Here is a 24,151-nt window from a genome sequence, read left to right as displayed (position 1 = left end):
TGAGACAAGGGGAACAACTCCCGGGGAATTTTTATTCATAATTGAGCTGATAGAGTTTTTAAAGTCTATTCCAATATTTTCGTCTTTTTACACTATTGATCACAAATCTTACACAGTTATAATGCAAAAGACAAGAATATTTAATATCAAGAGAGTTTAAGAAAATCCGAAAATTACTCCACTAAAATTCTCGAACTGTTGGCCGAAGGGCAAAGGCGAGATTGGTATTATTTGCTAACGCCCCGCAAAAAACCCTTACTGCTATAGAATTTTCTAAAAAAAGGTATGGGTCCAATTAATATCATAAAATACACCTAAGATGACTTGAATCAAGTACAGATCCATTTTAATAATTCCCCACATCTAATTGTTCAGTATCATATAAAGGCTTTTATTCAAATAGAATTCATGGTTGAATTAATTCATAACAGAATTCATTAAATTTTTGTTAATTTATGTAAATCTAATGCAAGTAGAATAAAAATATTTTTTCTTTATTCAGTTTTGTTTTTGTTTTGCTTTTAATCATTTACAAAATGAATTAAAAAAGTTACTCATTCAATACATTTTAAAAGCTACATATTTTGTAATAGATTTGAATTCAAGAAAATTTTAATGATTCAATATAGAATTAAATTGTCTGATCATTTTGTGACTCCAATTTATATATTTTGGGTCATTTGACACGTATGAGCTCTTTTTATGTAATTTATTTATTTTCAACAAGTAATCTAGCGAGAAGACAATTATTACATAAGTGTCGTAAGTAATCTAGAGTGTAGTCACTTTAAACGTTTATTTTGTTATGCACTTTTTTGTGAATAATTCGTATAAACTGGTTTTATAAAAATTCTGTTGATATAATTCTCATATACTACGTTTATACGCACGACTTATTCGCAAATAAATATATTGAAAGTAGAAGAATTAGCCGTATAAACAGTGAATTAATTTTTTATTTGCAAACGACACTATTTGCAATTAAGATTTTAAACATTGCCATATTTTTTAACATTTTTATTTTTTCTTTCATTTTTTAAATATTTCATTGCGTTTTTGCATTAATTGGATTGCAAGACAAACAAGAATTTTTAATTCTTTCATTTTAGCATTTAAAAAAATAAGAATTTTCCGTAACCAAAGTGACATATAAACAGAGAGTTAGTTAATTGCAAATTATTTTTATTTGCGAATAGGCTACGTATAAACGTATTAAAATAGTTTTTCTTTTTGCTTAAATATACTCACATCCCATGCAACTTAGCGTGGAGTCAGTTTTCACTTTAGTGTCTCCAGTTAACCTAGATTGTATTCACTTTAAACGTTTATTTTATACTGCATATAGAAAGTAGTTATTTTACCCACTAGCAGTAACAGGCAACCGGTTATTGGACAGTTAATGAGATGTGTTTTTAACTGACTAGTTGACTCTATATAAGCGATAGGGAATCCCAGCTATTAAACAGTCTCATTGCAATCCAAAAGGTTCATTTGACCACCTACTTAGGACATGCCCCCGTTAAAATAACTAGTCACGTAGCTAGTTATGTAAGTAGATGTCACTCTAAATGATAGGTAAAATCACTAGTTCGGGACAGTCGTCTAGACCTGCTGGATAAATAAGTAAACATACAATTATTCAGTTTTTAAATTATAAATATTTATTTTAAATTATAGAAGTAAATCTTCTAAATAACGTTCAAACTCTGATTCTCTAGAAACAGGTTCTACTTCAACGTCTGTTTTCTTGTTCCAAATGTCTTCTGAGTCTTCCATTTCCTCTTCTCCTTTACTATTATCTAATGTTACAGTCTGCTCTAACTCCTCATTATCTTTTTCGCTCTCATTTTCCATATTATTCGCACCGCTATTTGCGCTATGCATTTCTTCTTCTTCTATATCTTTGTCATTTTCACTTCCCAGACTTTTCTTCGTTTTTGTAGATTTACGTTTTTCACGTTCTTCTTTAGACTGCTGGCGTTCCATATGCTTGAGACGTTTTACTTCCCGTTTCTTGGAGGTGTAATTCAATTGGTCGGAATGCTCCGGACACAGTCGTAGTTTAACTAAAGCATTCTTACGTTCACCCTGTTCTTGGTAGGCAAAATTTACTTCCCAACTACGTAGATGGTCTTTTTCCAAACATTTACGACTACCACATTGAAATTGTCCAGTACCGGCCACGACTTCTGCTTCTGTACGCCATCGTAATGCCACTTTATTTTCTTTATGTCGGCTTAGATCAGCGATACAGTATTCTTTAAAGAGCTTGTCGTAATATCGTTTGGCTAAACGCACCTCCCAGGAATCTTCATCCGCCGATTCGTTATCATCGTCCCACAAAAATCGATGATGCTCTCGTATGACATCGATGTCGCGTTTATGTTTCCTTAGTTCGGCTGAATAGTTTTTATTTAATATAAACGTCTTTAGTATGTAATCGTGGCGTTCTTGATCACTTAAAGATTTTAATGAAATGGGAAACATCGTATTTAATATTTAGAAAAATTTGAAAAATATCAATTTACTGAGAAAACAAAATTTAAACAATTGCAAAAACATGCCAGCTGACTTTTGTTTATAAACAAACGATTAGAGTTGCCAAACTCAAAAAGGTTCTCAAATTGTGTTACTGGTTTACCCCCATTAACATAAAAAACTTAACTTAAAGTTAGTATTAACTATAGGTCATAATTTAACTACAATTTAGTGTTAGCAAAAACAATGTGAAAAAATTCATTCACACGGAATGATGTTTTGGCCTGATTTGTGATTGAAAATTTTCAATTACTTGTGATTTTGTTCGCGCACATCCCCATTAACAAGTCGATCACGAACAAATCACACTCACAAATCATCCGTGTGTGGGCAGCTTAAATAAACAATTTGGTTTTCAAAAAATTAAGAAAACCACATACGTAGAGTGTTGCTCTCTTGTTATGTCTCACTTTAATATCAAGGCAAATTTGTCTTGCTTTTATATGAAACTAAGTTTCGTACGATCTCAAAATTATACCACGATTGAAGCTTTATCAGAAGTCGAAATAATTCAAAGGAGACGATTGATTGTTTAATTGCATCACACTGTGAAACAGTAATAAAAAACAAGGATAACTTATGTAAAAAAATACTGAATCACTAAAAAACCAAAACAATTTTTGTAGTTTCCATTGTTTTGCCAATACCATAATATTGAATACTTTTTAGTTTTTCTTTTTTCAAAATTTGGCATAAATCAAGATCATCGAAACAGCTTTCATTTTAATATTATTTTTGGTGTTTATAGCTCTCATAATTAGAAGCAAATTTTTGCCTGCTCTCTCTTAGTTTAAGAATTATAGGCATTTAAAGTCAATATATATAATAGTAAATTTATCATATATTTGGAAAATAATCTGATCATTATGGGTATCATTGAATAGTGCTTCAAAATACCTTTGATATATAATATGGAACTGTTTATTAACATTGTGAACCAAAAATTCCTTTTTGAATTTATATGACAGTACTTCAGAAAATTTTGAAATACAGAAAAAGTGATTTTAGCAAAGCCGGTGATCGATATACCCCAGAGTTGAAAGTCCCTTCGCACAGCCGAAGTCCGGCAAAACAGAAAATATGAATATTAACTGAAAAAATATTATAAAAATATAAACTGTTGCGGTGATCTTGATTTGTTCCCAAAATTTAATTTTAAGTTTTTTGTTTGTTGATAAAAGTAAATAAAATTATATATTAATAAAATACTAAAAAATATAAATTTCATAAGATTTTTTTGTATTTTGACCTATTAATTGAATGTTTAGATAAGTTTTTATTGCATTCTCAACGGTTAAATTTAACATTTCTTCCAAAGAGTTTACTATTGAAGCTTGGCAACTCTAATCTCCAAAGAAGGCACATCATCAATACATGTTGGCAAAAAGGGTGTAGCAAGATGTACTTACATATATGAATACGTGTTGGGGTATAGTTTGGGGTTGGGTGTAATGTTTATTGGGGTGAATCTTTGCTATGACCCATTCCGATTTTCTTTAAAAATTTTGACCCCTAAAACACAGAAAAATAAACAGTTTTCTGAGCGTATGAGGTTTATGGACAAAATCGTAAACACACCTGTGCCGTCTAAAATGCGGCTGCAGCAATAATTAGTCTATGAACAAGAACAGTAATTTGTATTTAGCAATAAAATTCCAAGAATTTGCATAAAAAATACACAAAAACGGGCGTAAACTAATTGCAAGATTGCAGGTACTTTTCTTCGTTAAATTTTTTCTATGGAAAAGTATTTTGCAGAAGAATTACATTCTTGAGAAAAAACAAAGAATTAAATTTAAGACCTAAGTGACATTTTGGTATAAACTTTTGTGAAACGTCAATAATTCTACATACCAATAATTGTTATTTGGCGAAAATTTACAGACGAAGGCGTGCCAAACAAATGTACATACATAAAAAATATAGCTAGCTTAAAGTGCAAACGCGCAAAATTTATCGTCTCGTCGATATATCAGAATACGTATACACCGAAAAAAATTCATGCGACCATTGGCGAAAATATCTTTTTAATTTTATTTATTTTACGAAACAATTTTTTTTAAGCGGAAATAATCAAAATAAATATGTTAAATAAAATATATATAAATAATTCTTTATTAACGAAATATGTTACTGTATTAATATTCTAATACTTATGTTATAAAATTTTATGGAATATTTTTGTCGAAATACATTATAAAATTTTGCCACCAAAATTTTTTAAAGATGTTAAGTTCTAGATTTTGAAAATGTTTAAAACTTAAAACTTTCGCACATATTAAGAACAGCTTTCGTACGTAATCGTTTATGTTATACCATCCTTTCGTGGAGCGAAATCACAAAGTATTTCGTACAATGTACGTAAATTTTCGTGTATATAAGGCGTGGATTTTTTTCGGTGTACGATACGAATAAATGTATACGATAAAAATATAGTTTTTATTTATCTTTTTTTTTGTTTTTTTGTTTGTTTAATATAATCTAATTTTGGATTTATTATTTTTTAGCAAGTTCTGCAGATAACCAATCTAAGCCTTCGTACAAACCGTTTCCTTGTGTTGCACAGGTTGCTTGTATATACCAGTGACGATTTCTTAATTGATTTAGACGTAGTTTATCAGTTAGTTCTGCAGCATTCATTGCATTTGGTAGATCTTGTTTGTTTGCAAATACTAATAATACAGCATCCCTTAGTTCATCCTCCTGCAGCATATTTTGCAACTCCTTTTCAGCTTCAGTAATACGGTCCCTATCGTTGGAGTCAACAACGAATATAAGACCTTGGGTGTTTTGGAAGTAGTGTCTCCACAAAGGACGAATTTTATCTTGACCGCCGACATCCCATACTGTAAAGCAAATGTTTTTGTATTCCACACTCTCAACGTTAAAACCAATGGTAGGAATGGTCGTTACAACTTCACCCAACTTTAACTTATATAGAATGGTAGTTTTGCCAGCAGCATCTAAGCCCACCATTAAAATACGCATTTGTTTTTTGCCAAAAAGCCGTGTTAATAAACTAGAAATAGTTAAACCCATTATTAACTTTTTTTTATTACTTTAATTTCACAATCACTCTGTTCTGCAATTGTTTCGTGTCGACTTTAGATAAACTATCTTAAGTTATTATTGGAAATATAAATATATTTAACAGCTTCTTGTAATTATTATATTCTTTAGGATTTATTTGTAAAAAAATAATCCGAGTGAATAAAACAAAGAAAAAAGTTGACAGCAATTTCCGAAAGCGAGACGTGTTCGTAGTTACTTAATAGAGTTGTAAAAGTATTGAGTATTTAGTTACTAAGTACTCAAAAATGGCTATTTTTCGGTTATTCAGTACCAAAAAGCAATTACTCAATGTTCTCAGGGTTCTATTTTGCAATACAACCTAGAAATTCTAGAACAGGGATGGGTAAGTCAATGCTATTTTAGTTTTTTAGAACTTTGTTATTAAAAACTGTTCTGCAGCAATACTTTCTGATAACAAAATTTAAACAAAAATTACAATATCATTGAATCATGTTCCCTAACAGAGTTATGCCGTTTGTAATAGACTTGGATAGATCATGAATCAACGACAATAGTTCAATTGAACGATTCACTTTTCGTTCGCTTAGTTAAATTTTTGATCTATGAACTAAAATGATCCAAACGCACGCACTAAAATTACCGAAAATTGTTTAACTTCATTTTTAAGGCCTTATTCATAATCAAATTTTCAATTTATTAAAGGTTTATAAAACAAATGTACTTTAATATTGTTTTTTAAAAACTTTTATAAATTTAAAAATATATTATGAATATGGGAGTTATTTTTTAACTAAATATTTCAATTATATAAAAAAGCAATAGAAAAATAAAATACACTAATTTATTTCTGACATAAACGAAATATTAAAATAATTTATTTTCTTAAATTTGTCAACCATTAAGTTGCAAGCCATTTATTCAATCAACAGTGTACATTTCAAATTTGAAACCTAAAGATTTCTTTTATACCCTCACACCAAACATGAATTGCATGAAGTAGGTTATTCCAAATCAAAAAAGAGCGATTGAACTTGATGAGCAATCTAGTTCATTTTTCAACTATGAACTAAAATGAGCGTTTATTAAATTGAACATTAATTATTCGTAATACATACTTCATTTTCAAAAAATATATATGAATTTGAAACTCTCACACTTTACATTAATTCGACTTGATTTCTGGTTTTTAATTTTTGATCTTTTTCATAACAATTATTAACTTTTTAAAACAAAACTAAAAAAAATAATTGAAAATGATTTTTAAAATAAAAATCATGCAAATAAAATTTTAAAAAATAATTGAAGAAAACTTTAAATTTAACGCTCTTTTTACAATTACACAGAAAAATATTGTATGTAGTACATCTGATCAGAATTTATGTTAAAAAATATAAGAAAAATGTTAAAAAAAGAAATTTGTATAGATTTTCTGTGTTTTGGTGTCAGTATTCTGCCAAATTTTGACTGAATACACCAACGTTTCTCCAATTTTCCATCCCTTGCTAGAAACCTATTCACGATTTGAAGCCGAACTGAAGATTTTAAATAAGAACGAAATTATTATTTTCGTAAAACATAAGTGGAAACTAATAATATTAGCGCATTGGAGTTGGTGATTTGTAAAAATTGTAAAATTTAAGGATTTTACTATGTTGATATTATTGTTGTGATCTGCACAGTACTGCACTTCGGTAGGTTTCAATAAAATCCATTATAGAAATCAAATATTTGTGTGTTTCGCAAATTTAAAATTATGTATAAAATAATGGTTTTGGATTATTTCGCTAACTGTATTTTAGCGGTAACGGTAATTACAGTTATTTAAAGGGAACCGTAACCAACCTTGCTATAATGTTGTTGTTAACGCAAAGGCTTTCCTTCGAAAACAACTTAGATAAACACAAATAAATCCTGTTAAGCAATAATTTTCAAAAAATTATTAGGCAGAATTTTGAAATAAAACAATTATATTGATAATACTTATTATTAATTAACATGTATAAATATGTATTAGTTGGACAATAATATGTAATTACAATAAACAATTTAGAATTCAATAGTAATAGTTAAGTTTTAAGTAATTCCGCACAATACATGTACTTCCCTTGATGAAAACATAAGTTTAAACTCGGATTACACAGTCTTTCAGTCGTGTTTTCGTTATTTTCAAATTAACGGTTTTACTACACATTTCCCACAAAGCCATACTACCATAAAACACAACCATTCATATTTGGTGGGGAGCTACAATAACAACGAAGAATGCACAAAAGCAAACAAGACAATTCACAATAATAAACCCAATCCAATACTAACAAACATACACAAGTCATCAAGAAGAAAAAAAAAACACACACAAAATTGTGCTCCACCAACAAAACTTTGTTCCTTCAGTTGTTTTGCAAATTTCATACAATTTGCATCGTACTTACGGTTAAATTTATTTACGGATCGATTTCACAGTGTTTGGGGCGAGAGTATAGTGCGGTTAAATGCGCCGCTCTTTTTTTGCATGTGTATTTTTTTGTTTTGAACTTTTCCATTCAGAAAAAACTGAACCAAAACAAAAAACACAACATACAACAACAACGAACGAACGCAGCTGTTTTTCTAAATGGTAAAATACATTAGAAAAAAACGCGAATAAATTTGTAAAGGAAGATATAATTTGTATAGAAAAAAAGACCAGCAAAAAAACTAAACTTTTAGATACACCAAAAAACAAGCAGAATTTCACAAAAAAAAAAAATGAATTTTTTTGCTAAATTATAAAAAAAAAATATATTGTATGTAGAAAATGACGGAACAAATTGTGCAAAAATTTAACGTTAACAAATCTATAATTTAAAAGAATATTATAGCAAAAATATATAAATTTAATATTGTATACGTAGTATTTAAATTGTACATTTAATGCGATTAATGCAGCTCTACTATAAATTAATTATATTTTTTTTTTGTTTTTGATGAATTGATAATTTTTCAATTTCGCAGTAGTTAAATTAAAAAAAAGTACAAAAGAATAAATGAATACAAGTAAAGTAATTGATCTGCATGTGTGAGTAAATAATATACAATGATGTGGATGATTCTTTACATTTTTTTGTGTGATTTTTTTCATATTTTTTGGTTGGTTGAGAGTTTTAAAAGAATTTCGTGTATTTCCAAAGTAACTACTGATTAAAAAGATTGCGAAGGGTTCAAGACAAAAACATCAAACACAACAACAATAACTACATACAATAAGAATTCAAAAACAACAACAACAATAGCCGCACACTGCATGTACAAGTCTCAAGTTTGTAAACAATTTTTATTTCATTTTTTTTTTGTTGTTTTGCCATTTTACGACATGCAGATGAAGATGAGAATTATAAATTTATCTCTTGCAAGATAAATACAAAAACATCTTACACAAACACATACATACATACACACACACAGACTTTAAAAAAATGTGCTTTCTTTAATTTTGTTTGTGCAAAATGTGGAATGCAATCAATTTAATGGAATCTTATTATTTAGTTTTTCTTTCAATGCCTTTTCTTCGTATTCCTTGGCTCTTTTCGTTTGTGCTTTTACGAAATATGTGTCTGCTTTTTTTAAGAAAAATACGCATCTCTTATTTCCGTTAAACGCAGAGTTGCCATATTTTGAGTGTATTGCAAATAAACGGTACATCCGTCCATATCCAGCAAACAATTTTATTAGAATTAATTTAAATGCATCGATTTTCGTAAACTACAGAGTTAACATTAATTTGTGGGATAATAAATGGCTATGGTTTTAAAAAAAAACATTTGCAAATTTTAAATTATCTACAATATCTAAATAAAAAATTCTTTAAATTTTAAACTAGTCGAATTTAAGGAATGGACAAATGTAGAAGGAATTATATTAGAGAATACAAATTTAGCCCATAGCTACATTTTCAATGCAAGGACATACCTTCTCCCATACATCCTGTATTATTATACCCTTAATCTTCGTGAGAGGGATATATACATATAAGTTTGTCATTCCGTTTGTAATTTTTCGACCCTATAAGGTATATATATTGTGGATCCTTATAGATAGCGGAGTCGATTAAGCCATGTCCGTCTGTCTGTCCGTCTGTTGAAATCAATTTTCTGAAGACCCCAGATATCTTCGGGATACAAATCTTCAATAATTCTGTCAGACATGCTTTTGAGAAGTTTCCTATTTAAAATCAGCAAAATCGGTCCACAAATGTCTGAGATATGAATAAAAAACCAGGACAACCTCGATTTTTGATCTATATCTGGATTACAAAGTCATTAATATAGACAGTATGGATATCTAATAATAGATATTTCAAAGACTTTTACAACGACGTATATAAGACCATAGTAAGTTGGACCTACAATGGGTCAAAATCGGAAAAAATATTTTTTAACCCGAATTTTTTTCCACCAAAAAAAATTAAAAAATTTAGATATAATTATGACTGGCGTGTTTCAAAAATTGGTAGATATAGAATTGAGTTTCTATACTGTGAGCTAAATTTCCATTCAATTAAAGCAAGGACTTGTTACCCCGCCATATATCCTTTTCGTTAAAACGTTGTAAAATCGCTAGAACTTTGGAAGTTTTATATGATTCAACTAGGAATTTGTCAAAGTATGTACTGATAATATTTGTTTCGAATTGCATTGAAATCGCATTAGAAATAATAACCTTAAAAAACTAAAAAAAAATTACCATCGAACTTTGATAAATTCTATGTTTTTAAATGCGTTTTCAAAGTTATGGAAAATCGGTATAAAAGTGAATTTCACCAACAATTTTTTTTTCGAAAACCTGGAAAACGCATTTTCGTTTTCAAAGAATATTTTCTGACTTTCTGAATTTAGTTGCGCAAGTCTCTTGTGTTTGTAGATGTCAGAGGTAAGGTAGGGTTAAGGAGAAGAAAATTTACCAACTAAATAGTTTTTTTTCTTGTAATTTTGTCTTTCATATGCATTTAATAACTTAAAATAATATATTATTACCTTTTTACCTTTTAAAAACGGTGGTTTATTTCCTTTAAATACGGTTTACTTTCGATTGCAAATAAAAGCAGTTTAGAAACTGAATTTTTTGAGTTTTGTCTACCAGAATGTGTAAAAAACCCGATTTTGAAAAAAACGAGATACGAGATTTTAAAAAAAAAAACTTTTCCACATCGTATTGTTCTCATAATTTGTCATATTAATACTAAGAAAATGTTTAATAAAAAAAAACTAATTCATATAAATACCTATTTATTGTGTAACAAAACTGTTTGGTTTGTTGTTGTTATCTTTAGTTTAAAATTCCACTTTAATCCATTTAAAGTGTTTTTTTTTTTATTGAACAGTTTTTGTTTTATCAATTTTATGATCTATAAATCAATAAATATACGAGTACATAACACGTTGGAGCGAAATTTGTTTTAAAACTTAAATCCTGATTATATAAATAGCTGATATTTCTATACTAACAAGTGCAAAAATATAATTGATAAATTTAACAAAAAAGTAAAAATATTTCAATTTAGTTTTTGTTCCACAAACGTTTATCCAGTGCGACAAATTTTGTTCACTATCACTTTATTTTAAATAAGGCTGTTAACGCTTATATAACGTTATACCTACCAAGCTACCGTTACCGATAATGCAATTACCCCTTATTTGTAAAGTAGAAATTTATTTAAAATTTCTCCCTATATCCGCTCCTGCGGTAAGGCAATAAAATGTGTGTTTGACAATATGGTCATGATGGCCTGTCACCTGCCTAAATACCCCAACAATCAGGTTCTGAGACAGGATCTATTATCACAGAAGAAGTTACCACAAACGAATTGTTCCAGGTATCCTAACAATACTATGCATGTTTGCAATGGTGGAGTATAATATGCGAATTAGCTGTCAACTTAAATGTCATTTTGAAGGGTACAACAGCCATTTATTCTAACTTAGTTATTGAACATTGTAGTGTAAACAACAAAATTTTTATTTTGCTTCGAAAATGAGTAATTTTGCACCAACAAAGCGTCATATGTGGGAAGTTTTGATTTACTTCTTTAGTTTGAAAAAAAAAGTGCCGCTGAAGCACACCGATTGCTAACGTGCGAGAGATGGTTTGTGCGGTTCTGAAGTTGTGATTTTGACACGGAAGACAAAGATCGCCTAGGCAAGCCAAAAATATTTGAAGACCAAGAATTTAAGGAATTACTCCATGAAGATTGTTGTAAAACTCAACAAGAGCTTGATAAATCATTGGGAGCTACTCAATCAGCAATTTCAAAACGTTTACAAGCAGCTGGATTCATCCAAAAGCAGGGTAATTGGATACCATACGAATTGAAGCTGAGAGACATTGAAAGACGATTTTGTATGTCGGCAGTGCTGCTTGAACGCTATAAAAGAAAATAATTTTTGCCCCGAATCATAACATGCGATAACAAATGGATCCATTTCGATATCCCAAAGCGTAACAGATTGTACGCGAAGCCTGTCGAACCAGTTGAATCGACACCTAAAGCTAAAAATCCATGGCGCTATATTTGGAGGGATCAAAAGGGTCGTATCTATCATGAGCTGCTGAAATCTGGCCAGACCATCACAGGGAACCTGTACGGAACGCAACTGATTTGTTTGAAGCGAGCATTTGCCGAGAAACGCCCAGAATATGCGGCTAGATATGAAACCGTAATATTCCATCATGACAACGCTCGGTCACATTAAGCAATACCTGTTAAAAACTATTTAGAATGAAGTGGTTGGGAAGTTTTGTCTCAACCGTCTTATAGTCCAGAGCTTTCCCCGTCCGAATACTATTTGTTTAGATCGATACAGGACGTTCTTACTGGGATACGCTTCCCTTCAGAACAGAGTATCCGAAATTGGGTTGATTTGCCTAAAAAGATGAGCAGTTCTTTTGGATCGGAATCCATATGTTGCCAGAAAGATGGGAAAGGTCATAGCTAACAATGGCCAATATTTTGCATAAATCAAAATATTTTCTTTATTCGTTCTTGGCCTCAAAAGAGATGTCAAACGGGACTGGGTTTTACAAATCCCGGGATTCTGGATTTTAGAAATGTAATTCCCGGATTTTTCGGGATTTTAGTTAAACGTCAAAAACATCAAATTCAACAATAAAAACTATTTATGTCGTTAATGTAACAACAAATGTTTATAATATACTTCTTGGCTACGCCCATGTCCTATTTATTTAGAAATGCCAGATTTATTTCCAAAAAATTTTAATTCTTAGTTCATATTCATCGCAAATTTATTAATAAGCTTGTGTATAAGTATGTCAATGCAGCGGAGACCTGCTGCTCCCTGATTAAAATTAAAAAAGCTGGCTCCGTTTGGATTTGAAGCGTAATTGGTATTATAAGTATGATGAAATTTAGCTTTCTAGGTATTTTAAGAGCTTCAAAAATCTTACTAAAATGTCAAAAATCTCGGGATTTCCCGAATCCCGGAAAATTACGGTATTTTCGGGATTGGCATCCCTAGTGAGTAGTGCTTTTGGATCGGAATCCATATGTTGCCAGATAGATGGGAAAAGGTTATACCTAACAATGGCCAATATTTTGAATAAATTTATATTGTACAAATGTTTCAAAATAAAAGCTAAAAATTGCTTTTGATCACTACGTTTATATAAGAACGGTATCGGTAATAGATAGCGATATTCTTAAAGTTACAACTTCAAAAAATTATAAGTGTGTTATTTCGAAATTGATTTTAAAACAGTTTCTTTTATTTAAAAGTTTACCAAACAGAAGAAATTGAAAATCGGTTGGAAAATGCCTGCGTAACCGTAAATTTTATACCATTCACCTTTGTGAGAAGTGTATATATAAGTTTGTCATTCCGTTTGAAATTTCCACAATATAATTTTCCAACCCTATAAATTATATATATTCTGGATCCTTATAGATAGCGGAGTCGATGAAGCCATGTCCGTCTATCTGTCCGTCTGTCTATTGAAATCAACTTTTCAAAGCCCCCAAATAACATACATACATGATTCATACATCAGTATATCCGGAATTCTTCCGGCTCGGTTGCTATTTAAAATCGCAAAAATCGGTTCACACAAATGGCTGAGATATAAGGAAAAAACCAGGACAACCTCGATTTTTTACCTATTTTTGACCTATATCTGGATTACTAAGTCATTAATATAGACAATATGTATATCTAATGATAGATATTTCAAAGACCTTTGCAACGCTATAAGACCATAGTAAGTTGGACCTACAATGGGTCAAAATCGGAAAAAATATTTTTTAACCCGATTTTTTTTCGCTAAATATTAAAAAAATTGTTAAAAAACAAAAAAAATTTAAAATTTAAATTCGAAAAAAAAATTTTCAAAAAATTTAAAAAAACAACTGGGAAAAAAAATTTTATTTACCTAAAAATACATATTTAAAATTTTTATTTTGAAGTATAATTTGAAGGATGAAGGATTCGGCACAGCCGAATATAGCTCTCTTACTTGTTTCAACTAATTTAACTTTTCTAAGTACTGTGAAGTTTAGATTTCTAAGTATAAAAAATACCAACATTTCAATAGATTTGCACATAAAATTCGGCATTAATAATAAATAATAAAGAACAGATTTGACAGACTGTCAACATTGACCCGCTTTTATTGGAGAACCCTTTACATCTATGCTGTATAATATCTTCGAAGAAAAAATTATATTTAAAATAATACATATTTAATTGATATTTACATGTTTCCCAAGAAGTATTTTAATAGGAAAGTTTATTTTTATACTTTTAAATGTTAGATCAAAATGAGGATCGATAAAGATTGTTGCACATAAACTAGACAGAAATACATAATCACGAAATAATAGATCATTCCTTATCGATATTTACAAGCTCCATTAAATTAAATACTGAGGATGAAAACTATCATGCCCTCATAAAATACATCTATTTGAAGATAATTTTTTTTATGTGTAAAATTCATAACTAAACTTAATTATTTATATGAAATTTCAAGTTTAAATTTAAGTCTTGTTTGAATTTAAATGAAAACTTCTGTTTTTCATTGCAAATTGTGGAAATATTTAATTAGCATATACATATATAAATAATAAATCCCTTTGCAAAATTCTGCATAATATTAAAAAAAAACTTTTAAAATGAACTGCAATTTATTGCAAGAACAAAAATATAATAATAGAAACTTTACTCTTTCAAGGTGAACGTGTCGCGCCTTATGCTAACCCACCACAATACAACAGAAATACACAACACCACTGTTTAGGAACTCTATAAACAAAAGTCATTTTTGGAACTTAAACGTCAAGCAACAACAACAAAAAAAAACAGAGTACGTCGTTAAACGTCTAATTTCGTAACGAAATTTTCACATTCGTCTGAGAAATTCGTGCGCTAGTGATCGCACGTTAATTGAATTTTTTTCCCTCCCCAAATTGTTCAAATAATCGCCACTTTGCCGCGCGGACGTAAGTGTAAATCCACCACCTCCGGTAATATGGCCGCTACGGGAGGAGGGGGAGCAGCTGCTACAAGTGTTGTAGTTCTGGATCGTGGCAACAATACAACATGTACAATCAATTTGCATGGTAAGTGACGCCGCTAAGGCTAAAGTGGTTTTTGCTGTTAGATATTTTTTTTTTATATTTTATTTCATTTCTTATTATTTAGTTTTATTTAAATTTTGAATATTTATTTCAAGTTGCTATTATATTTGTATTAGTTGTTGTTGTTCTTGTATATTCGAGTTTAATTTCTATGACTCCGTTATAATTTTGAATTACTATTTCATTTTATGTTTTGTTTTTTTAATTCGTTAACTTCCTTCTTTTATTTCTGTTATTAAGTGTGTTTTTTCTGTAAGATTTATTAAAATTTTGCAAAGTTTTTTTTTGTTTAATTGTTGTTGCTGTTTTTGTGTATATTTGAATTGTTTGTGATTAATCATTATTAATTATAATAATTTTTTGCAAAAATATATACACAAGAGAACGTTGGAAAAAAAACAGACATATTTTTTTAATTTAATGCTAATTTTTTATTGATTAGATTCTGTTGTATTTTTGACGATTTAACTTTATTATACGTTAATTTATTTGTGTCTATCATGTGTTACTAATTATATAAGCATAACTGTAAATAGAATGCGAACCACAGGGCGGCAAAATTAAATTATTTTGTAATTAATCATACCTAACCTTCTGAAATTTGCTAACCTTATTTACCTAGAGAAGATGTGTTAAATTTTTTACAATTAGTGACGCCTTTAATTGTTAAAAACCAGTGACCTTTGACAAATTACTAACCGGGAGGTTATAAATGATCTAAATTTGGAAGACCATTGCGATTCACTTCAAGAGTCAGATTGGGAGAAAAAATGTTGCCATGCCTAAAAAGAAAAGAAAGAAGAAGAAAAGTAGTGTCTTAGAAATAGCAAAAAGAGAAACAAAAATAAAAATACAAATCGGCGTAAAGAGGGTAAAAGTGGTTACAGATTCGAATTCACCTTGGAATATCCTTTAAATAGCCAACCTATTCCCCTGATAAAACCAGCAACACTCCCAAGTTCATCTAGAAATCTAGTACCTAGCCATTTAAATCTATGACTCTGTAGTCTCGGGCAGCTGTTCATAATGTACTCTACTGTCTTCAACTTCTCTACATCGTCACACACTCTAAAAAAATCCTGTGTGCTATTATCCCATTTACCTATGAAGGACCCAATTGAACATTGACTGGTTATCACTCCTAGAATTCTTAGATAACACCAATTCAACCCAGTTAGTGTTTTGGTTGCCTTTACATCCAGTTTTGGCAAAAGGCTTTCGACACTTGACAATCCGTCCTACTATTCCAGGATTGGTTCGTAGAGTGCCGCAATCTTTCAAATCGACAAAGAGGAGGTCTTATTCGCCAGTCCATAATACTATGGTACAGATCTGAACCATGTCTGGTCAGTTAATCTCCTACATCATTTTCCTGTATGCTACAGTGCCCTGCTACCTAACACAATCTGATTGAGTAGTGTACTAATAACTCTTCAAGAGCTCTCCTGCAGTCCTCCACTATGCTAGAATTTATTATATGCAATTTTAGAGTCTTAAGTGCCGTCTGACTGTCTACATAAATTGTCACTACAGACCTCTCTGTGATGTGTGCTTTTATCCACTCCGTGACTTTTCAGATCCCGAAGATCTCTGCCTGGAAGACGCTGCATTCGTCAGAGAGTTTAATACCTTTGTCGACTATATAAACTCCGGATGCTGTACCAGAGTCCATATTGGATCCATCAGTGAAAACAGCACCCCTTTCGGACAGTTGATCATATCCAATCCATCCATCCCTACTGGGGAACTCTGCTGGCGGTGAGACACCGAAGTTAAAGGTCGCGACCCTATGATCCGAGATTCCCATAGGAATATTATCCTGGCTTATAAGACCATACAATATCTTAGTGTGACCTTCCCGCAATGGTTTTACTAACGAGGACTGAAATAGTAAGTTTCTTGACGCCATACTCTCAACATAATTCTCAATGTGTAGTTTGGTATATTATATCCAAGGCCGCTGTCAATGGCACCTGTTATACCTAGACATGCACACATTTAAGCTTTGTTAAGTATAATCATTGCCTCCCACCTCACACTACAACTATAAGTAATAATAGGCCTTACAACAGATGTATAGATCCAATTTATGATTCTTGGTCGAAACCCCAATTCTTGCCAATGGAGTTCCTGTGTGTATAGTAGGCATTAAGCCTCTTATTTAATCTCTCCTAAGTATTTATTTTCCATGATAATTTTTTATCAAGGAAGTTCCCTAAATACTTGGCTCCCCCTGATAAAATCAGCTCAACGCCTTCTAGTTTCGGCAAATTGAAATTCTTCATCTTGGTAAAGAGCACCAATTCTGTATTCAATGGGTTTACTCCCAACTAATTAGTTTCTGAACAGGACGGGATATCACAAAGAGCTTCCTGCATGATGTCACTGATAGTGGAGAGAAACTTTCCTTTAATCAGAATCACCACGTCATGCGTATAGGCGACTATCTTTAGACTCAAAGATTTTTACTGGCAGTAGCCATTAAAGAGAAGAAAGAACTCCACCTGGCTGTATGCCTCTGGTAACTTGTCTTTTGATTACTGTCCCCTAGGGTTGAGTTGATAATCCTGCTATCCAGTATTGAAACTATCCAAATCACCAGGAAGTCGTGAACCCTAAGTTCCTCTAACGAATCCCTAATAGCCTCTATCTTTGTTATTAAAGGCTACATCCAAAAACACAGCCAAAGTACATTCCCTCACCACCTCATGAAGCTCACTTTCAACAGACTTACCCTTAAGATAGGCATGCTGAGCGTTGCTAATGAGGTGAGTATCTATATTGCTCCTTAAATGTAGACCTATAAGTCGTTCCAGTGTCTTTAAGAGAAATGGCGATAGGCTAATAGGTCTAAAATCCTTTGGTTTCGAGTGGCTGGCCTTATCTGCTTTAGGTATGAAAATTAACTTAACCTCCCCCTAGGCAGGTATCTCATATCGAACTCTCAGGACAGGACAGCAAATGAGGCTCGCCTCACTAAAAAAGTCTTTATTTCTAAAAAAAATTAAACTACTCGTATACAATTGGCAATGAAATGTTAACTGGTGGTAACATAATTGGAATACGGTTTTCTTTTGGGATGAATCCAAATACAATTTCAGAGATACATACGCTGATAAATATATGACCCTAGTTTGGATATTATTTTAGCATGAAAGTGGAGATTCCAATGAAATATAAAAGTTTCTTAAGAATTCGCTTGGCCTACTAATTTAAATACGGGATTTACAATAGATGGTGTATATTTTGTACTCGGTTTTTGTTTTTAATAACTTATATTTAATTTTTAAGGGTAAATATCTGTCATTTATTCTCGCTTAGTTATTGAACATTATAGTGTAAACAACAAAGATTTTTTTGCTTCGAAGTTTTGCCGCTTAAGCACACCGATTGATCTCTGAAGAGTATGGTGAATGTGTTTCACCAGTTTCAATGTGCTGAATGTGTTTCACCAGTTTCGTTACAGAACGCTCTCTCTGGGATACGCATCACTTCAGAACAGAGTATCCGAAATTGGCTTAACTCGTTCTTGGCCTTGGATGAGCAGTTCTTTTGGCTCGGAATCCATATATTGCCAGAAAGATGGGAAAAGGTCATAGCTAACAATCGCCTATTTTGGATTTTGACCTATTAATTTAATATTTAGAACAGTTTCTATTGTATTGTTTGTACTGTATATCTTCGAATCTCAATGAAAATCAATTCAATTTCCACTTCCTCCCAGATTAGGTTTGTAAGGTTATGACAAAACCGGACCCAACCCTACCTAAAACTACCCTAAACTGCAAACTCTTAATTCTTCAAATATTTTAGCAATGTGTACCTACCTTTATATTCACTTATTTTAAACATAAATTGCTAAATTTTTTTGAAAACAATTTGGCCTATTTTCAAATTAGCTATGTATAGATACTGGTAAACGATAATTCAAAGTACAACTTGAAATAGTTTACGTTTGTTTAAATGTTCACATCTGTACTTACAGAGTACTATAGCGAGTGCGACGGACGGAGTACAAACGAGTAGGCATAGTTTTTGGTAACGAAAAATACAAAAAAAGAAATAAAAATATACTACAAATAATGTTCAAACAATGACTTTTTACATACAATTTGATTTTCTATGTTCTTTGCATAAACTACGCAAAATAGTTTGTTTTAATTTATTGAACATACACCTGATGACAATAAAAAGTTTGTATGTACATTAGTTAATCCAAGATCACATCTATAAAAATAAGTTTTGTAATGTGGTTCATAAATACCAAATATTACAATTAATTTCGTAGCTCCGATTTAAACATGAATATACACCTGAAGGATATTCACAATTTCATATCAGACCGCGAAATAGCAGCCTCAACTACATAGCCAATCATGTTAATCTCATATATTGGTACATATTTTAACGATTTCGGATCTTATTTTGCGAAAATGCTTGCAAATATGTATTGTTCCCAGTTTAAGTTAGTTTGAAATTTTTAGCTTTTTTTTGATACATTTGTACAATATAAATGTATTAAAAGTATTGACCATTGTTAGCTATGACCTTTTCCCATCTTTCTGGAAACATATGGATTCCGAGCCAAAAGATCTGCTAATCTTTTGAGGCCAAGAAAGAATCAAGCCAATTTCTGATATTCTGTTCAGAAGTGAAGCGTATCCCAGAGAGAGCGTTCTGCATCGATCGAAACAAATAGTACGGGGACGGGGCATGCTCTGGGCTGGCGGATGACGCAAAACTTTCCAAACACTTCTTTCTAAATAGTTTTTAACAGGTATTGCAGCATGTGGACTAGCGTTGTCATGATGGAATATTGCGATTTTATGTCTGGCCGCATATTCCGGTCATTTTTCGGTCAATCCTCTCTTCAAACGAATCAGTTGCGTTTGGTACAGGTTCTCTGTGACCAAACGCAAATACAGAGCATTACCTTATCGCTATGGATATTTGGCTTTGGTGTCGATACGGCTGGTTGGCCTGACTTCATCTTAAGCTTCGGGTTATTGTAATGAATCAATTTATCATAGCAAGAAATGATTCTGTGCTAAAATGGTTTTCTTTTATAGCGTTCAAGCAGCATTTCAGACATACAATATCGTGTTTCTCAGCTTCAATTTGTATGGTACCCAATTTGCCTGCTTTTAAATGAATAATTCTGCTTGCAAACGTTTTGAAATTGCTGATTGAGTAGCTCCCAATGATTTTGCAAGCTCTTGTTGAGTTCGAAAACAATCTTCATGGAGTAATTCCTTCAATTCTTGGTCTTCAATCTTTTTTACCTGGCCTGGGCGATATTTGTCTTCCGTGTCAAAATCACCACTTCTGAACCGCACAAACATCTCTCGCACGTTGATATCAAAGGAAGACATATTTACCATAAGCTTCGGTGAAATAAGAATCAAAAGATTTTAAACCACTGCAGTGGTTGGTATAAAGAGACCATCGACTGACAATTAATTGATTAGGATTTCTGTTTCTTATTTATACTCTACACCACCATAGTGGGGAGGGTATAATGCGTTTGTGCAGATGTTTGTAAAGCCCAAAAATATTAGTGTAACACCAACCTTAAATTATACCGATCGACTTAGAATCACTTTCTGAGTCGATTAAACGATGGTCGGCTGGCTGGCTGTCCATGTACAACTTGTGCGCAGAGTACAGGTCGCAATTTTGAAGATATTTCGATGAAATTTGGTACATGTTATTTTTTCGGCTCAAGGACCAAGCCTATTGAAACTGGCTGAAATCGGTCCATTATTTCACCTAGCCCCCATACAAATGTCCTCCCGAAATTGGTCTTCATCGGTCATAAATGTTTAATTTATATATGTATCTCCACAAATTCCGCTCCAAATAAGTTTTATATACACAAAATTCATGTCACCAAATTTTGTTACGATCGGTCCATAATTAGTCATAGCTCCCATATAGACCCGCTTCCAAAAATGTTGGTATACTCACAAAATTAAATTCTACATGTATTTTTTTTTTGTTACAATAACAAAACACATGTTAAATTTCCACTCAAAGTACTCGTTTGGATTAGAAAAACAGCGCATTAATCTGTAAATTGAAAGATTTGTATAAATATTTATGCCGATCTACGAATATTAACGACTTAATGCTGTAGTTTTTAAATATGTTTTCTGTTCTCTGGCTATTATTTTTTTATTTTTTAGCGATGTCATTATTTCAATTTGGACATATTTTCTTTAATTTCTCTTACGAATTACGGCGGGTTTTTGACTTGAAGATAAAATAAATCTAATCTAACGTTAATCTGCTTTGATGTTTTTAACAATATTCAAATGCGGATTTATATAAATATACAAAGCTTATAAATACTATTGAAATGTATTCTTTAATTGGGCCGAAATCCCGGCGGTACTGCAATACCGGGCCAACCCGTGACAGAAGTGGAGCAAGCCCCTAAACATTCCGTCTGATTACAAAAATCAGTTTAACATTTGTTGTCCTCCGATGGAGGATCTATCAGATGTTAAGCTGATAAGAACAGATACTACACTTTGATCTTAGCCATAAGGCCGAGAAGCGATAACTAAACACACAAAAAACATGCATCTTATGCTACAAATTGTATAAACTAAATGGGAATTATAAAGAAAAGTAACAAAAACAAAGATAATATTATTACAAATTCTTGAAGATAAAATCTGTAATTTAAGGGTAGTTTAGAAATCTTGGGAATTTGTTAAGTTGCTGTTATCTAGCAGAATGTGCAATGATATTGTTATTATTAATGCAGAGCTCATAGATGACAACTAGATAGGTAACTGAGAGACAAAAACCTAAGTCAGTTGTCAGAAACATAGAATAAACACATAGAACGGAAGGAGAGAGTAATATATATTGAAAAATTACTCTCTTTTCACACATACGGGTGATACAATAACAAAATACATGCAATACATTCTCATGAATTAGGTTTTTGACAACAGACTTAGGTTTTTGGCTCTCAGTTATCTATCTAGTTATTGTCTATGGTCAGAAACCTATTTCATGAGAATGTATTTTGTTATTGTATCAAACAAGTCCAATTTATTTACAGGTGTCTAGACACTCAATGAATAATATTTTGTATTAAATTTGCAAAAATATTGCATTTTTTCTACCTGTAAATAAATTGGCCTTGTTTGATACAATAACAAAATACATTCTCATGAATTAGGTCTCTGACATCTGACTTAGGTTTTTGGCTCTCAGTTACCTATGACCCCTTTCACACTAGGCAATTTAGTTGCGCAAGTCTCTTGTGTTTGTAGATGCCAGAGGTAATGTCGGGTTAAGGAGAAGGAAATTTTGCATGCTGTTTTGTTGTTGGGCAAGAGACTTTCGCAACTAAATTGCCTAGTGTGAAAGGGGTCTATCTAGTTGTCATCTAACAGCAACTTAACAAATTCCCAAGATTTCTAAACTACCCTTAAATTATAGATTTTATCTTCAAGAATTTGTATTAATATTATCTTCGTTTTTGTTACTTTTCTTTATAATTCCCATTTAGTTTATACAATTTGTAGCATAAGATGCATGTTTTTTATGTGTTTAGTTATCGCTTCTCGGCCTTATGGCTAAGATCAAAGTGTAGTATCTGTTCTTATCAGCTTAACATCTGATAGATCCTCCATCGGAGGACAACAAATGTTAAACTGATTTTTGTAATCAGACGGAATGTTTAGGGGCTTGCTCCACTTCTGTCACGGGTTGGCCCGGTATTGCAGTACCGCCGGGATTTCGGCCCAATTAAAGAATAAATTTCATATTTTATATTATAGGGGATAGTTTAAAGAAAATGAAACTGAATTCATAAATTTTCATATAGACTGGCTCTAAAAGTTTCGTCGGCGTCGTATTTTAAAAGCAGTAATTTTCAAACTGATTTAATCAGGAAAGTGTTTGGCAATGACTAAAAATGTTCTTTAACAATTACACTACTATACGAAATAAAATGTTTGAAAAGGGCTCCTCGTGCAGTCAGTTTTAGAGATATTTTCACTAGGAGCTCAACTTCGTAGATTTTAAAATCATGATCAGTTTTTTTTGGCTGTCGACTAGTGTTATTTATCAATAGGAAGTTCCAAATATAATGGAAAAGGAATGAAATAACTAAATGGAATAACTAAAAATGTCCTTTAATCTTTGTTAATACTTGAGCTTTTTTAAACTTTCGTTCGATTTGGTTTTCGACGACAGCATTTTATTGATATTTACTTATAAAGTATTCTACTTTATACCAAAATGTCTAAAATGTTTGTCATTGAATGTATTATTTTATATATTAAGCATAACTATAATGTAAAAACTTTAAATACAGGTACGTAAATACACATGTACTAATTGTACACATACATACTTATACAATTTTACTATGTATCCATTATGTGTGTAAGTACGCACTGCAAGATATAGATATAACTGTAGCCTATTTTTTTCTACACAGTACATATCGACAGAGACCTAAGATTTAAATCACTTCCCCAATTGTGTAAAAAAAAATATGTTTTCCATCATCAATATCTAGCACCGACTACGTATTATGTACCTATATTTTTGTATGCAGTGATGAGCAAAATTGTTGTAATCTGTTTTAAAATATATATTTTTAGTGAAATTTATAAACTAATACAATGGTTTATTAGAAGCTTGACTTCCTTTTTTTTAAATTGAAATTATTTTTATACTAATGAATACGAATGAACCTCTCGAATTGTTTCTCTGTACCAGGGATACAAAAGTTGAACGGTAGTACTTTATTTGATAATACCCGTATTTCATATTCAAAAGTACCGTAGTACTACCGAAACTCATTTGATAGTTTTTAATTTTTTTCAGTGGTTCATGTAACTGGACAAATGATTTTCTAATGAAGCTTAAAGGGCTTACTCATAATCAGTTTTTATACCCTTCACCTTCGTGAGAAGGGTATATATA

General features: G+C 31.4%; 3 protein-coding genes and 2 non-coding genes across 6 annotated transcripts in view; 2 read left to right on the top strand and 3 right to left on the bottom strand.

Annotated features, from left to right (window-relative positions):
- Nucleotides 1-1,635: 1,635 nt before the first annotated feature.
- On the bottom strand, nucleotides 1,636-2,550 carry LOC135951358 (protein FRA10AC1 homolog). The gene has a single exon (XM_065500997.1). The coding sequence runs from the start codon at nucleotides 2,485-2,487 to the stop codon at nucleotides 1,672-1,674; it is 816 nt and encodes a 271-aa protein (XP_065357069.1). The 5' UTR covers nucleotides 2,488-2,550; the 3' UTR covers nucleotides 1,636-1,671.
- Nucleotides 2,551-4,958: 2,408 nt separating this feature from the next.
- Nucleotides 4,959-5,812, bottom strand: Arf102F (ADP-ribosylation factor 2). The gene has a single exon (XM_065499603.1). It carries the CDS (start codon nucleotides 5,575-5,577, stop codon nucleotides 5,035-5,037), a length of 543 nt encoding a protein of 180 aa, XP_065355675.1. The 5' UTR covers nucleotides 5,578-5,812; the 3' UTR covers nucleotides 4,959-5,034.
- A 2,148-nt stretch (nucleotides 5,813-7,960) lies between these two features.
- The window catches only part of LOC135952680 (uncharacterized), a 65,176-nt gene continuing 48,985 nt past the window's right edge, over nucleotides 7,961-24,151 (top strand). Inside the window, exons 1-2 of one of the 2 annotated variants that reach the window (XM_065502700.1) lie at nucleotides 7,961-8,188; nucleotides 14,791-15,178. In XM_065502700.1, the coding sequence (XP_065358772.1) occupies nucleotides 15,088-15,178 (91 nt within the window). In that variant the 5' untranslated portion in view covers nucleotides 7,961-8,188; nucleotides 14,791-15,087. Of the gene's footprint in view, nucleotides 8,189-8,732; nucleotides 8,870-14,790; nucleotides 15,179-24,151 lie in introns of those variants that run through there. The other variant, XM_065502701.1, reaches the window with a different exon arrangement.
- On the bottom strand, nucleotides 21,563-21,759 carry LOC135952756 (U2 spliceosomal RNA). Its single transcript, XR_010576120.1, has one exon. It is a non-coding gene; the product is annotated as a U2 spliceosomal RNA (small nuclear RNA).
- LOC135952755 (U2 spliceosomal RNA) lies at nucleotides 22,772-22,968 on the top strand. The gene has a single exon (XR_010576119.1). It is a non-coding gene; the product is annotated as a U2 spliceosomal RNA (small nuclear RNA).

The sequence above is a fragment of the Calliphora vicina genome, chromosome 2, assembly GCF_958450345.1.
Source record: "Calliphora vicina chromosome 2, idCalVici1.1, whole genome shotgun sequence".
In the NCBI taxonomy this organism is placed as follows: domain Eukaryota; kingdom Metazoa; phylum Arthropoda; class Insecta; order Diptera; family Calliphoridae; genus Calliphora; species Calliphora vicina.
This window is presented reverse-complemented; position numbering and strand designations above follow the sequence as displayed.